Below are 13141 nucleotides of genomic sequence, written 5' to 3'. Positions count from 1 at the left end.
TGGTGCCCCGATGGACTCAGCCACTCCCAAAAGCGTAGGGTTCAGCGGCTACGTAGCTTGGAGCAATACTTGCACACGTTGAGGAAAGCGCGGCCCGATCTGGCCGTGAAAATTCAGCAGACTTTGGACGAAGAGACTCGTCCACCAAAGAAAGTTTGGCGTCCCAAGCAAGAAAAAGCTGATGTGGGTACATCGGCTGGCACAAACATGGTGTTCTTCCTTCCTTCAGAGTTTCGTGCCCCAGGAACTGAGGAAGTGCCGATAGCACAGTTTGACTGCGGTCCACAGCCCGTCATCTTCGAAAAACCACGGGAGAAGGGCTACAAACACATGAAGGCCCTGTACCTAAAGGGTTACATCAATGGGCAGCCCGTCGGCAGGATGTTGGTTGACACGGGAGCGGTGGTCAATATAATGCCATATTCCATGCTACAGCGTCTGGGACGCTCTAGTGCCGATCTGATCAAGACCAACGTCACACTAAACGACTTCAACGGCCAAGCATCAGGGACGCAAGGTGTCCTGAACGTGGATCTAACCGTAGGCCGAAAGACGATCCCAACGACATTCTTCATCGTCGACAGCAAGAGCACCTACGCTGCCCTGCTAGGAAGAGATTGGATACACGCCAACTGCTGCATTCCATCTACAATGCACCAATGCCTGATACAGTGGGATGGAGACGACGTAGAAGTCGTGCATGCAGATGACTCGATCGACGTCTCAATAGCAGGCATGAACATTTGGGACTCGGAAGACCAAGAGCCGCTCTCTGGAATCAGTTTGGACGGCTGTGATCGCATCGAGGTGACAAAAAACGGGGTGAGGCTGGTCTTATCCACCGGCCTGATAGAGTAGCAAAAGCAACATCCATCGACATACGTGGCAAGGCTGATCCCTGCGATCGGCCCCAAAAAATAAAAAGCAAGGATCTCACTTCAAGCATGTCACGTAGTCGTGGTAGGGAGACTTCCTCCTGTAAGGGAGCACATGCAAGGTGTAAACCTTCATTGAGCAATTCAATCAACATGGAGGCCGATTCCAGCAATCGGCCAAAATTATAATCGCCATACATTCTGCCTGTGTTCAACGTCGATCTAATAGGCGACGGAAAGCTAGGATATGGGTTTACGTCAGCTGATGAGCTAGAAGAGATTGACATTGGTCCTGGGGATAAGCTACGACCAACATGCATCAGCAAGAGCCGATATCTTCAATCACTTGAAAGATTCGGCTCGGGGGGCACCTAATATAGAATAATGGACGATCACGTTCACAACAAATCAATCTAGGCGCATCGCCACCCCTTGTTTCAAGGGTTTCTCCCGGGTAAGCAACATGCTGCCTAGATCGCATCTTGCGATCTAGGCAGTATCAGTTTATTCGTTGTTGATGTTGATCGTGCTGAAGCCTTTTTGATGGCGAGCAACACCCTTATCTTAGGTGTTCTGGGGTTGATGACAATGCTTTCATGATGCACTTGTTTAGCTACACTACCCCTCGATATCTAGCTGCCCTTACACCTATTTTAGGTGTAAGGGCAGCATCTTGCTTGTTCTTTATTTAGTAGATTTAATCCGTTATAGTTGCTCCTTGTTCTTCAAGGATTGGTTTGATATACGTATGATTAGGCCTTATAAACGGTTTGAAGGATCCGGTAGTGCGTAAGGTGTGGTTTACTAAGCTCTAGAGGGATTGTTCCGAGGATCAACTTCACGTTGGTTTTTAGGCCTCTTTAGGGTTGGTTTTCCATCATCTTACGTATCTTCTAGGCTCAATTACGCATAGGATGTTCCGATTATACGGTGAAAACCCTAGACTATCGTAGATTAGCTTAGCTTGATATTGATAAAGCATGATCCCCATGTCCTTATAAATCTAACATGAACCATGGGGCAATCGGCTCTTGGAGCCGATCCACGTAACAACTTAAGAGCCGATCGGGGCTCGTATTTAATGTTTACGTGTTTGCCATGCAGGAAACTAGTCGGAGCAATCCATCACGTTCCTGACCAGGTATAGGTCAGGTGGCACGCCCTCGTAAGCACCAGGACGTGTGCCAGAAGGCATTGCGGGCCGTCGCCCGAGGGACCAGGGTCAGCCGCAATCCTGGGAGCCTCCCGGCTCTACTGTGTTGCCCGTCGCTGCTCGCCGGTGGGTTTCTGACCGCAACACATTCTCCTAATATAGAATAATGGACGATCACGTTCACAACAAATCAATCTAGGCGCATCGCCACCCCTTGTTTCGAGGGTTTCTCCCGGGTAAGTAACATGCTGCCTAGATCGCATCTTGCGATCTAGGCAGTATCAGTTTATTCGTTGTTGGTGTTGCTCGTGCTGAAGCCTTTTTGATGGCGAGCAACACCCTTATCTTAGGTGTTCTGGGGTTGATGACAATGCTTTCACGATGCACTTGTTTAGTGATGGCGTGTAACTCACACGTTCGTTGGGAACCCCAAGAGGAAGGTATGATGCGCACAGCAGCAAGTTTTCCCTCAGAAAGAAACCAAGGTTTATCGAACCAGGATGAGCCAAGAAGCACGTTGAAGGTTGATGGCGGCGGGATGTAGTGCGGCGCAACACCAGGGATTCCGGCGCCAACGTGGAACCCGCACAACACAACCAAAGTACTTTGCCCCAACGAAACAAAGTGAGGTTGTCAATCTCACCGGCTTGCCGTAACAAAGGATTAACCGTATTGTGTGGAAGATGATTGTTTGCAGAGAAAACAGTAAAAACAAGTATTGCAGCAGATTTGTATTTCAGTATAAAAGAATGGACCGGGGTCCACAGTTCACTAGAGGTGTCTCTCCCATAAGATAAAAGCAAGATAAAAGCATGTTGGGTGAACAAATTACAGTCGAGCAATTGACAAATAGAGAGGGCATAACAATGCACATACATGTCATGATAAGTACAGTGAGATTTAATTGGGCATTACGACAAAGTACATAGACCGCCATCCAACCGCATCTATGCCTAAAAAGTCCACCTTCAGGTTATCATCCGAACCCCTTCCAGTATTAAGTTGCAAAGCAACAGACAATTGCATTAAGTATGGTGCGTAATGTAATCAACAACTACATCCTTAGACATAGCATCAATATTTTATCCCTAGTGGCAATAGCAATCCACAACCTTAGAACTTTCTGTCACTGTCCCAGATATCAATGGAGGCATGAACCCACTATCGAGCATAAATACTCCCTCTTGGAGTTAAGAGCAAAAACTTGGCCAGCATCCTCTACTAATAACGGAGAGCATGCAAGATCATAAACAACACATAGGTAATAACTTGATAATTAACATAACATGGTATTCTCTATCCATCGGATCCCGACAAACACAACATATAGCATTACAGTATAGATGATCTTGATCATGTTAGGCAGCTCACAAGATCCAACAATGAAGCACAATGAGGAGAAGACAACCATCTAGCTACTGCTATGGACCCATAGTCCAGGGGTGAACTACTCACTCATCACTCCGGAGGCGACCATGGCGGTGAAGAGTCCTCCGGGAGATGAATCCCCTCTCCGGCAGGGTGCCGGAGGAGATATCCAGAATCCCCCGAGATGGGATTGGCGGCGGCGTCTCTGGAAGGTTTTCCGTATCGTGGCTCTCGGGATCGGGGTTTTCGCGACGGAGGCTTTAAGTAGGCGGAAGGGCAACGTGGGGGCCACACGAGGGCCCCACACCATAGGTCGGCGCGGCCGAGCCTCGGGCCGCGCCGCCCTATGGTGGCGGCCCCTCATGGCCCCACTTCGACTCCTCTTCGGTCTTCCGGAAGCTTCGTGGCAAAATAGGACCCCGGGCGTTGATTTCGTCCAATTCCGAGAATATTTCGTTACTAGGATTTCTGAAACCAAAAACAGCAGAAAACGACAGAATCGGCTCTTCGGCATCTTGTTAATAGGTTAGTTCCATAAAATGCACGAATATGACATAAAGTGTGCATAAAACATGTAGATATCATCAATAATGTGGCATGGAACATAAGAAGTTATCGATACGTCGGAGACGTATCATTTAGCTACACTACCCCTCGATATCTAGCTTCCCTTACACCTAAAATACCCTCGATATCTAGGCAGTATCAGTTTATTCGTTGTTGGTGTTGCTCGTGCTGAAGCCTTTTTGATGGTGAGCAACACCCTTATCTTAGGTGTTCTGGGGTTGATGACAATGCTTTCACGATGCACTTGTTTAGCTACACTACCCCTCGATATCTAGCTGCCCTTACACCTATTTTAGGTGTAAGGGCAGCATCTTGCTTGTTCTTTATTTTGTAGATCTAATCCGTTATAGTTGCTCCTTGTTCTTCAAGGATTGGTTTGATATCCGTATGGTTAGGCCTTATAAACGGGTTGAAGGATCCGGTAGTGCGTAAGGTGTGGTTTACTAAGCTCTAGAGGGATTGTTCCGGGGATCAACTTCACGTTGGTTTTTAGGCCTCTTTAGGGTTGGTTTTCCATCATCTTACGTATCTGCTAGGCTCAATTACGCATAGGATGTTCCGGTTATACGGTGAAAACCCTAGACTATCGTAGATTAGCTTAGCTTGATATTGATAAAGCATGATCCCCATATCCTTATAAACCTAACATGAACCATGGGGCAATCGGCTCTTGGAGCCGATCCACAGAACAACTTAAGAGCCGATCGGGGCTCGTATTTAATGTTTACGTATTTGCCATGCAGGAAACTAGTCGAAGCAATCCATCACCGTCCTGACCAGTTATAGGTCAGGTGGCACGCCCTCGTAAGCACCAGGACGTGTGCGAGAAGGCATTGCGGGCCGTCGCCCGAGGGACCAGGGTCAGCCGCAATCCTGGGAGCCTCCCGGCTCTACTGTGTTGCCCGTCGCTGCTCGCCGGTGGGTTTCTGACCGCAACACATTCTGGCACACCCAGTGGGATCAACAGATCGGCGGACGAACCCTCGTACGGGTTGCGCGGCCCCCGTAGTAGATCATGGAGATCGACCTCCCCGGGGGCGGCGCGGAAACTTTGCGGCGGCTAGGTCAAGGAGCGTGCCGCTCTGATACCATATAGAACGATAGAGAGGGAGAGAGATATGCTGAATATGATGGATGTTGTATTGCGCCTCATGGGCGAGTATATATAGGGTACAAGACTTGGAGGCTAAGAAGCTCTCCTAGAGATAAGGCAGGAGATGAATGACAAATCTAACATATTCCGCATATCTCTCTCCCTCTCTATCGTTCTACAGGTGTCAAGGTGGAACAAGTATATGAGAGGTCTGGGAACCGAGAATGTAGTCAATCATGTGATGCGGGCTGGTAGATCAGGGTCGGTTGTACTGCAGATGTTACTCCAGGGACCATTAACTTGTGTGCCTGGTTTTCTTCTATCATGATTTCAGAACTAATTGCTATGATCTGTTGGTATATATAGTGGCTTCGCCACCATCAAACTCATGGTGAGTCTATACCTCCGGTTCATAAAGTGTATATATCATCTATCAGAGCTCTAGTGGCCAATTATGCAAAGGATAAGGGGAAGCCTACAGTGGTGTTCAAGCGTACATGGGAGAAACCAAGATAATCTTTTTTGAAACTAAATGTAGATGCAGAATTTAGCGTTGATGATATGTCAGGTGCTGTGGGGGCGGTCATTCGAGATACGCATGGAAACTTCGTGATTGCATCATCAATTTTTTTACAGAATATATCATCACCAGCTATGGCGGAAGATCAGGCAATGCTTCAGGGTCTTGAGTTGGCAAATTCTATCGAACGTAATGCACCTGAAGCAGCTGCTGAGTCAGACTCGACAAAGGTTATCACCTACTGCGCAGGAGAAGTGGAGATGTGAAATGATGCAACCACGGTTTATGCAGATTACATTACCATGAAAGCATGATAGGGAAGGTCGAGTATAAGCATTCCCTGAGGGGGACTAATGAGGTGACTCATTTGATTGCTAGGAATAGTTTTCTTTCTCAGATTTCTTGTATTTGGGTCGATGAGCCCCTTAGTTTTATTAGCCAAACCCTTATGGATGATGTAACTATATTTTGAGTTTGGAGCAGCAAGTTTTTGACGCACCCTTTTCTTACCAGGTACCTAAGGGGACTTGAAAGTTTTTAATGAGATGGCTTGCTTGCTTAATATATTGTGTAATTACCTAAAAAAAAAAGGTCGGGACTGTTTGGTGGCCAGCTGAACCGACCGACGCTTCGTTCGACAGGGCAGTAGTTGTGAACGACCACGCGACACCAACGGGGTCTCCGTCTATCGCGCGAGCGTGGTTAACGACTCATAGCTGACGACGCGTAGCCATGAAAAAGGGAAATGTCCAAATAAACTTTGAATTCGTAGCCAAAAGATAAATCGAACCCCCAAGTCGGAACCCCTAAAATTGGCACTCTCAACTCTGTGATCCTCGTCTATTTTGTACCCTCACTCCCGCTGCCAAACAAGGTTCGCTGATGTGGCCGACATTTCACGTTGGAAGACAAACCGAACGGACGCACATTTGTGCTGAAATAAGTTGGGACGCTTGAGTTAGGCCCACTAGGTCGTCTCCATTTAGCACAGCAAGTGGCCCACCCTGGTCAGTCGAGGCGTCCCCTGGTATTCTCCTCCGACAGCCATGGCAATGGGAAGTTGATCGAAAAGCGGCAACGATCGTGACACGGCGCGACACATTGCAGCGTCGGAGGTAATGTCTCGGACTTCCTTCTCCTCCGGTAGCCATATGGAATAGTGTCTGATAGGCGCGAAATTTGGGCGGGGTGTATGTTGTGGGCAAAGGTATGATTTTTGGTACAATTTGGTCGATTTTGTGGTTGATTTTGTTCGTGATAGTAGCGATTAGTGATTTTGTTATGTTTATTTCAGTTGTAACATGGACCCGACAAAGATTTTGATCATCAGATTCCATTTTGGCGGCGAGTTCATCCGCATTGGTCCCAATATGGATTATATTGGTGGAGATGAAGCAATGTTAGAGATTGAGAGGGATAAGTTTTCCTTACAAGAACTAAAAGGGTTTCTGAAAGACCATATGCAGCTAAAGGAATAAATTAAGTTTTATTTTTTGTTGCCTAGTAAAACTTTGGTAGATGAATGGTCTGGTGTTCTTGTATGATGACACTGGTTGTATGAAGATTACATTTGTGTTCGAGGAGTAGCAGTTGTTTATGTAGAATGCCATGGAGAGGAAGACACTGAGGACAACAGTAGTGGGAGTGACTTTGAAGAAGATGAACTGATGCAGAGCAATCATGATGAACCAGATGTTGTGATTAGTGTTGAACGAGCTGAAAGTTCAATGGATGAGGATGAGATAGTGGACAATGTATGTGTTACAAATGACAGTGGTGTTATCATTGAGGTTATCAGGAGTCCACCTAAAATTGCTAGATCAAGAATAATGAATGTTGGTACTGATGAAGGGTTTATTCTCGAGAGCCACTTTCTTAAGTTGTCAATCCATCTGGACCAGAACAACTGCCAAGTGCAGTAGAGGAAGTGCAAAATGCAGCAAAGCAAGTGGAAACTGATAGTGCATATTCTAAGTTTGGGTCTTAATATATGCCACACAGTAAGGCCAATGGAGAGAATTTAGGGGTTGTGGAGCTGAGAAGGCATGCTAGGAAATTCAAGAAGATGATGAAATATACTAATAGTTGGATTGGAATATATTCTAAATCTCCAATTCCAGTTGAGCTTGTTGCTAACATGGACGAACAATTAGAGGGAGAAGAGAAAGACTAGAATTTTTATCCATCAGATGAATGTTACTCATATGATGAAGATTCAGATGGCCAAATTGCGAGGAGGAAAAGCAAATACCCAAGGTACAACAGAACCACTAAAATTCCTCACTTCAGGTTGACTATGGTGTATAGAAGCAAGGGTTAGCTAGTCAAGGCACTGAAGTAATATGGACTTGTTACCAAGAGAAACATATCATTTGTGAAGTCAGAGGCTGATAGAGTAAGGGCAAAGTGTGGGTGGGAGAATTTTCCCTGGCTACTGTATGCAGCAAAAACAACAAGCTCAAGCAGATTTCAGATTATCACTTTCAATGATGAGCATCACTATGCACAAAACAAATACAATAGACCGGTGACTACTAAAGTTATTGCCCAGATATATGAGCATTTCATATTAGCAAATCCAATGTGGAAGATTGAGAGTATGAAAGCAACAGTGTGTTTCATGACATGTTTGCTGATGTGACACCTTCAAAATGCAAGCATGCCAAGAAGCTTGTGAAGGAGAAATTCATGTCTCGAATGAAGAATGAATACTCCGGGGTTTTTAATTACCAACTGGAGTTTCTTAGGAGCTACGTAGGAAGCTTAATGGTTATGTTTACATCCTACCATCATGGATCAGAACATTTTCCAGAGTTTTTATGTCTGATTCCAAGCATTGAAGGAAGGATTCAAGACAAGCTCCATGAAAGTCATAGGACTGGATGGTTTCTTCGTTAAAGGAGGTGTGAAGGGCTAAATGTTGTATGGCATTGCTAGAAATGAAAATAATCAAATGTATCCACTAGCTTAGGAAGTGGTTGAGATGGAAACTAATGAAACATGGAAATGGTTTATTGGACCGCTAATAAAAGATCTCAACATTAATAATGAGTCATTTTTTCCCAACTTGATAGTTAAGTGACACAGCTGCCGCAATTGTGGTGGTTTTGCGTCATTTTCTCCCCATGGTACGATATAAGCATGTATTTTATGCTAGGACTACCACGCACTAGGTATGATCATGATTCCATTTTGTTGTGCTTCATATATTCTCTAAAATGGCTCATTTTATACCATGATCTTGTACCGATGAGGCTTCACACATTGCTACTTAGTTCTTTAGGGAAATTTTTACACTCCGTAGTGTACCAAGAATCATTGGCTCGGATAGAGATTTCAAATTCATGAGATACCTTTGGAAGACCCTCATGGGAAAATTCGGTGTGAAGATTTTGTTCTCATCATCCTCACACCCTCAAACAATGGACAAACGGAAGTTTCCAACCATAGCGTATCAACACCACTCCGAGTACTCTTCATGAAGAACTTGAAGTCTTGCAAAGATTGCATTCCTCATGCAAAGTTCGCATACAACGATGCCAGACACTCAACCATGTTGTGCCGCCCATTCATTGCCATTTACGGATTCGAGCCACCCACGACGCTCCACCTTCTATCGCTACCTCTTCATAAAAAAGTTAGCATGAACATCGATAAAAGGGACAAATACATGAAGAAACTACAAGACACAAGAGCAAACCACTGATCAAGAAGTTCTCCGCAAAGCTAACAAGTTCAACATAAAGAAGCCCATGATTTTAACAAAGGCGATCTTGCGTGGGTGCACCTTCGCAAGGAACGTTTCCCTCACAAACGCAAATCCAAGTTAAAACCTCGTGGTTATGGAAACTTTACAATACTCAAGCGCGTCAATGACAACACATATGTCATCGACATTCCGACATCCAAGTACTTGGTGAGCAATGCCTTCAATATCTCGCACCTCTCGAAATATCATGGAGATGAGGATGATCAAGAGTTGAGGATGCCTCTTTTCCAAGGGGGGGAGATGATACAGCCGCCCTAGGGGCAACACTCCATCAATACCACCTAGGCCCCCCAAGTGGACCGATGACACGAGCCCGGACCAAAGCCATACAACAAGAGGTGAATTTTCTCCTCTCCCATGTGTGATCTTAACTCCCCATTGGATGGAACGCTATCTCATGCCAACACTTTGTGTATCATCAGGTACCTTGGACAAGAAGCTCACAATGGAAGCCAAGATCATGCAGAAGAAGAAGATGAAAAGAAGAAGAAGCCATTCCTCGGAGAAGCACACAAGAGTTTCCAACATCCATACACCGAAGTCTCAGACCCACCGGAGTCTCCATCCTCGTCGACCCCAGAGTATCCGGTTCAAGCTATCCCAGGCCAGCACCCAGCTACCTCATGCCATGTACGGGGGTCCGAGGTCTTTCCCCACCTATAGGAGACTTTGACCGGAGACTCCATCCCATCATCGATCAGACCTGAGTCTCCAGTCTACTAACCCTGAAGTCTCCGGTGTAAGTGATCCAGGAGCTCCGAAGTCAACACGGGAGTCAGGCCATGTACCCTCCAGAACGTTTCCAATTATTACAGTTAGGTCCCTAATTTGTTGTTGGCTATATATATGCCCCCACTCCCATTTGGAAACAAGAATGAGATTGTGATTATACTTGAGCTTTGCTCTTGACCCCTTGGGGAAAACCCTACCATAGATTCAATGTCTATTGTATCACTCATTCTCCTTATCGAAGGATCTTTCCTTATTGGTGACTTCTACCATAGTTGATCACTTGCTCGCACTTCAACTTATTTGGATCTTTTACTTGCACCTCCTATTTTCACCCTTGTAGGGTTCTATCCTTTGATTTGCCGATCTCTTTGCGGAGCTTCTACCGAAAGGTCTTTTCTCGCAACCTCTACCGAGTTGGTATTTCGAGCCAACCAGAACAAACCAGATAGTGTGTGTGCCCGTGTGTACAAGATGTTTATCGTGATTGCTTGGGAAGACACCATGGAAAAAAGTTTTTTTTAACCAGGGAGGGCCGCAAGGAAATCGTGCCACTTGACTGTTGCTTTGGTACTGTTGCTTTGTTTATAGTACAAGACGTTTGTCGTGATTGCTTAAAAGAACCAGGGAGAGCCGCAAGAATATCGTGCCATTTCACAATCAATCCTACCGACCTGAAAGCAACGACGCACAAGACTATCATCAATCAATAAAATTGGTCCAACATGGACACGAAGCCGCCACCAAGCCAATACACTCTCAGTTACAACGAATCCTAATGATCACTTGTACAGTTTTCTATACAACGATGGCATCAGCAACGCCGCCGACACGCTCGCTGAATCGGGCGCCGCACGCATTACGTGCTTGGTCAGTCGACTCGGCCTCCATGAACCAGGGACGCCGGAGCGCGTCCGCGGCGGTGAGCCTCCTGTCCGGCCTGCAGGCCAGCAGCCCGCTGAGGACGTCGAAACCGGCGGCGGACAATGCGGGGAACATCTCCCGGAGCCGGCTGGGCGGCCTTTTCTGGTGACAAAGCGGCGAGCCGGCGCGCGGGAGACGCAGGAAGGCAGGCCAGTTCGTCATGTCGCCTGTGCCGACCGTGTCGAACACCATGTTGAGCTGGTCCATCTCCGTCCTCCCGGGAAACAGCGGCGCGCCGGCGAGGAGCTCGGCCATGATGCACCCGAGCGCCCAGGTATCCACCCCCGCGTCGTACTCCCGCGACCCCAGCAGGAGCTCCGGCGCGCGGTACCACCGTGTGACCACCGGCGCCGTGTATGGCGCGCCCGTAGTAGGGGCGGCGAAGCGCGACAAGCCGAAGTCGCAGATCTTGAGGTTGCCGTGCGCGTCGACGAGGATGTTGTCGGGCTTGAGGTCGCGGTGCAGGACGCCGAGGGCGTGCATGGCCGCGGCGCCGTCGAGGAGCTGCCACATGAGCCGGCGCGCCACGGCTTCCGGGAACGGCCGCGTGGCGCCGCTGCGCTCGCGCATGACCTGCGCCAGGCTGGGTCCGACGTACTCCATCACGAGGAACGCGTTGGAGGCATCGCGTCCGGCGGCCCGTATCTCGACGAGGCTCGGGTGGCCGCGGCACGCCATGAGGCAGCCCAGCTCGCGGCGGAGGTCCTCCGAGAGCTGGCCGTCGTCGCGGCCGGCGGGGCGGAGGCGCTTGAGGGCGACAATGTCGCCGGTGCGGCGCTCCCGGGCCTTGTAGACGACGCCGGCGGCGCCCTCGCCGAGCTTTTCGAGCCGCTCGTAGTTGTCCATGTGTTGTGGAGGTGGTTTGGGTTTCTCGCGGCCTCTGCGCGCGGTCGTGCCTGTTTATACTACTATCATGGCTTGACGACTCGCTTTCGGTTTGGCACGCCCATTCCGAGTCCGGGTCTATGTTTTTGAGGCTAACCAGTAAACGCGTTATGGTTCGTTAGAGTTAGGTCGGACGGGACTGTTTGGTGGGCGGCCGACGCTTGGTTCGGCCGGGCAGGTACAGGTAGTGTGTTTTGAACCACTGCCGCGACGACACGGTGCTCATGATGTACGACTATGACTAATAGCCCACCATGGTTCGCTGCCTCAAGAATCTCTTCATCTTGTTAAGTGCAATTTGTTAAGGGTCCGAAAACAACCCGTGGTTCCATCCAATCCTTGTGTAACATAGATTTTACTATAGTAGCATCAATACAACAAGTTAAAAAAGTTTCCATCACTAACACGTTGTCGTAGCTGTAGCAAGAGCAACCTATAAGAGCGTATGCGACCTCGTCGGCAGCCAGTTGAACCCGCCATGGAGCGCGTGTGGAAAAAGTTGACTGGCGGCTAGGGTTTCTGCATGTGTATCGCTACGGTTGTGTGGGAGAGATGATGAGCGAGCACCCTAATTTATACGCCGGAGGCAGGCGATGGGACGGTGGCGTGCATTCACCGACACGCTAGACAGGTCACGACGAGTCGTCTCGCTATGCGTTGGCCAGAGGTAGGAGATGGGTGCGCGACAATATGCGTCATTGATGAGACTGGCCTGCCACTCACGACGCGGGCGGTTGCCCCTGCAACGTCCCTTGTGTAGTGGAGATGGGCTTGGGGTGCCAGGTACCGTAGTGGACCACGCCGGACGGAAAAGGTCTATAGGACGTGCGGCTAGGAGCGGTCAAACGTCTGACGCGTCCAAAATCTCTTTAGGTGGCGCTTTGGGGGACATGGATACTCTAAAATGCCTACTTCCTGCTTATATGTATTGATTGGAGTGTTACAATGGGTTGCAAATTGGCTATGGCGCCTCGCATGGTCAGATGAAGGTGGAATCCTCCCTCTGTGGTTCGCGGGTGGGGGTTTATAAAAGAACCCCCGGCTAGGGTCTACAATGAATAAGGTGAGTCGGTTAGGAACTCACGTGCCTACTGGGCCATGCAACTAATCTCCCGGGTTTCCTTTAGATCTAGTTTACTTTAGTTTGGGATAGGTTTAGAGAACTTATATATGGGATTGAACATCGTCTTAGAGATTGGATGATATTAAATGATTTTTATGGAAGCTTAAATATGAAATCCTTACACTTTTAGATAAT

The 13141-nt window shown here is 47.9% G+C and overlaps 1 protein-coding gene across 1 annotated transcript; it reads right to left on the bottom strand.

Annotated features, from left to right (window-relative positions):
- Window positions 1-10872: 10872 nt before the first annotated feature.
- Window positions 10873-11844, bottom strand: LOC124707134 (putative cyclin-dependent kinase F-2). The gene has a single exon (XM_047238798.1). It carries the CDS (start codon window positions 11842-11844, stop codon window positions 10873-10875), a length of 972 nt encoding a protein of 323 aa, XP_047094754.1.
- Between the last annotated feature and the right edge of the window lie 1297 nt (window positions 11845-13141).

Source organism: Lolium rigidum, chromosome 4 (genome assembly GCF_022539505.1).
Source record: "Lolium rigidum isolate FL_2022 chromosome 4, APGP_CSIRO_Lrig_0.1, whole genome shotgun sequence".
Lineage (NCBI taxonomy): Eukaryota > Viridiplantae > Streptophyta > Magnoliopsida > Poales > Poaceae > Lolium > Lolium rigidum.
This window is presented reverse-complemented; position numbering and strand designations above follow the sequence as displayed.

Excerpts from the sequence above, each read along its gene's own strand:
- LOC124707134 (XM_047238798.1), bottom strand. The coding sequence starts at position 11,844 with ATGGACAACTACGAGCGGCTCGAAAAGCTCGGCGAGGGCGCCGCCGGC.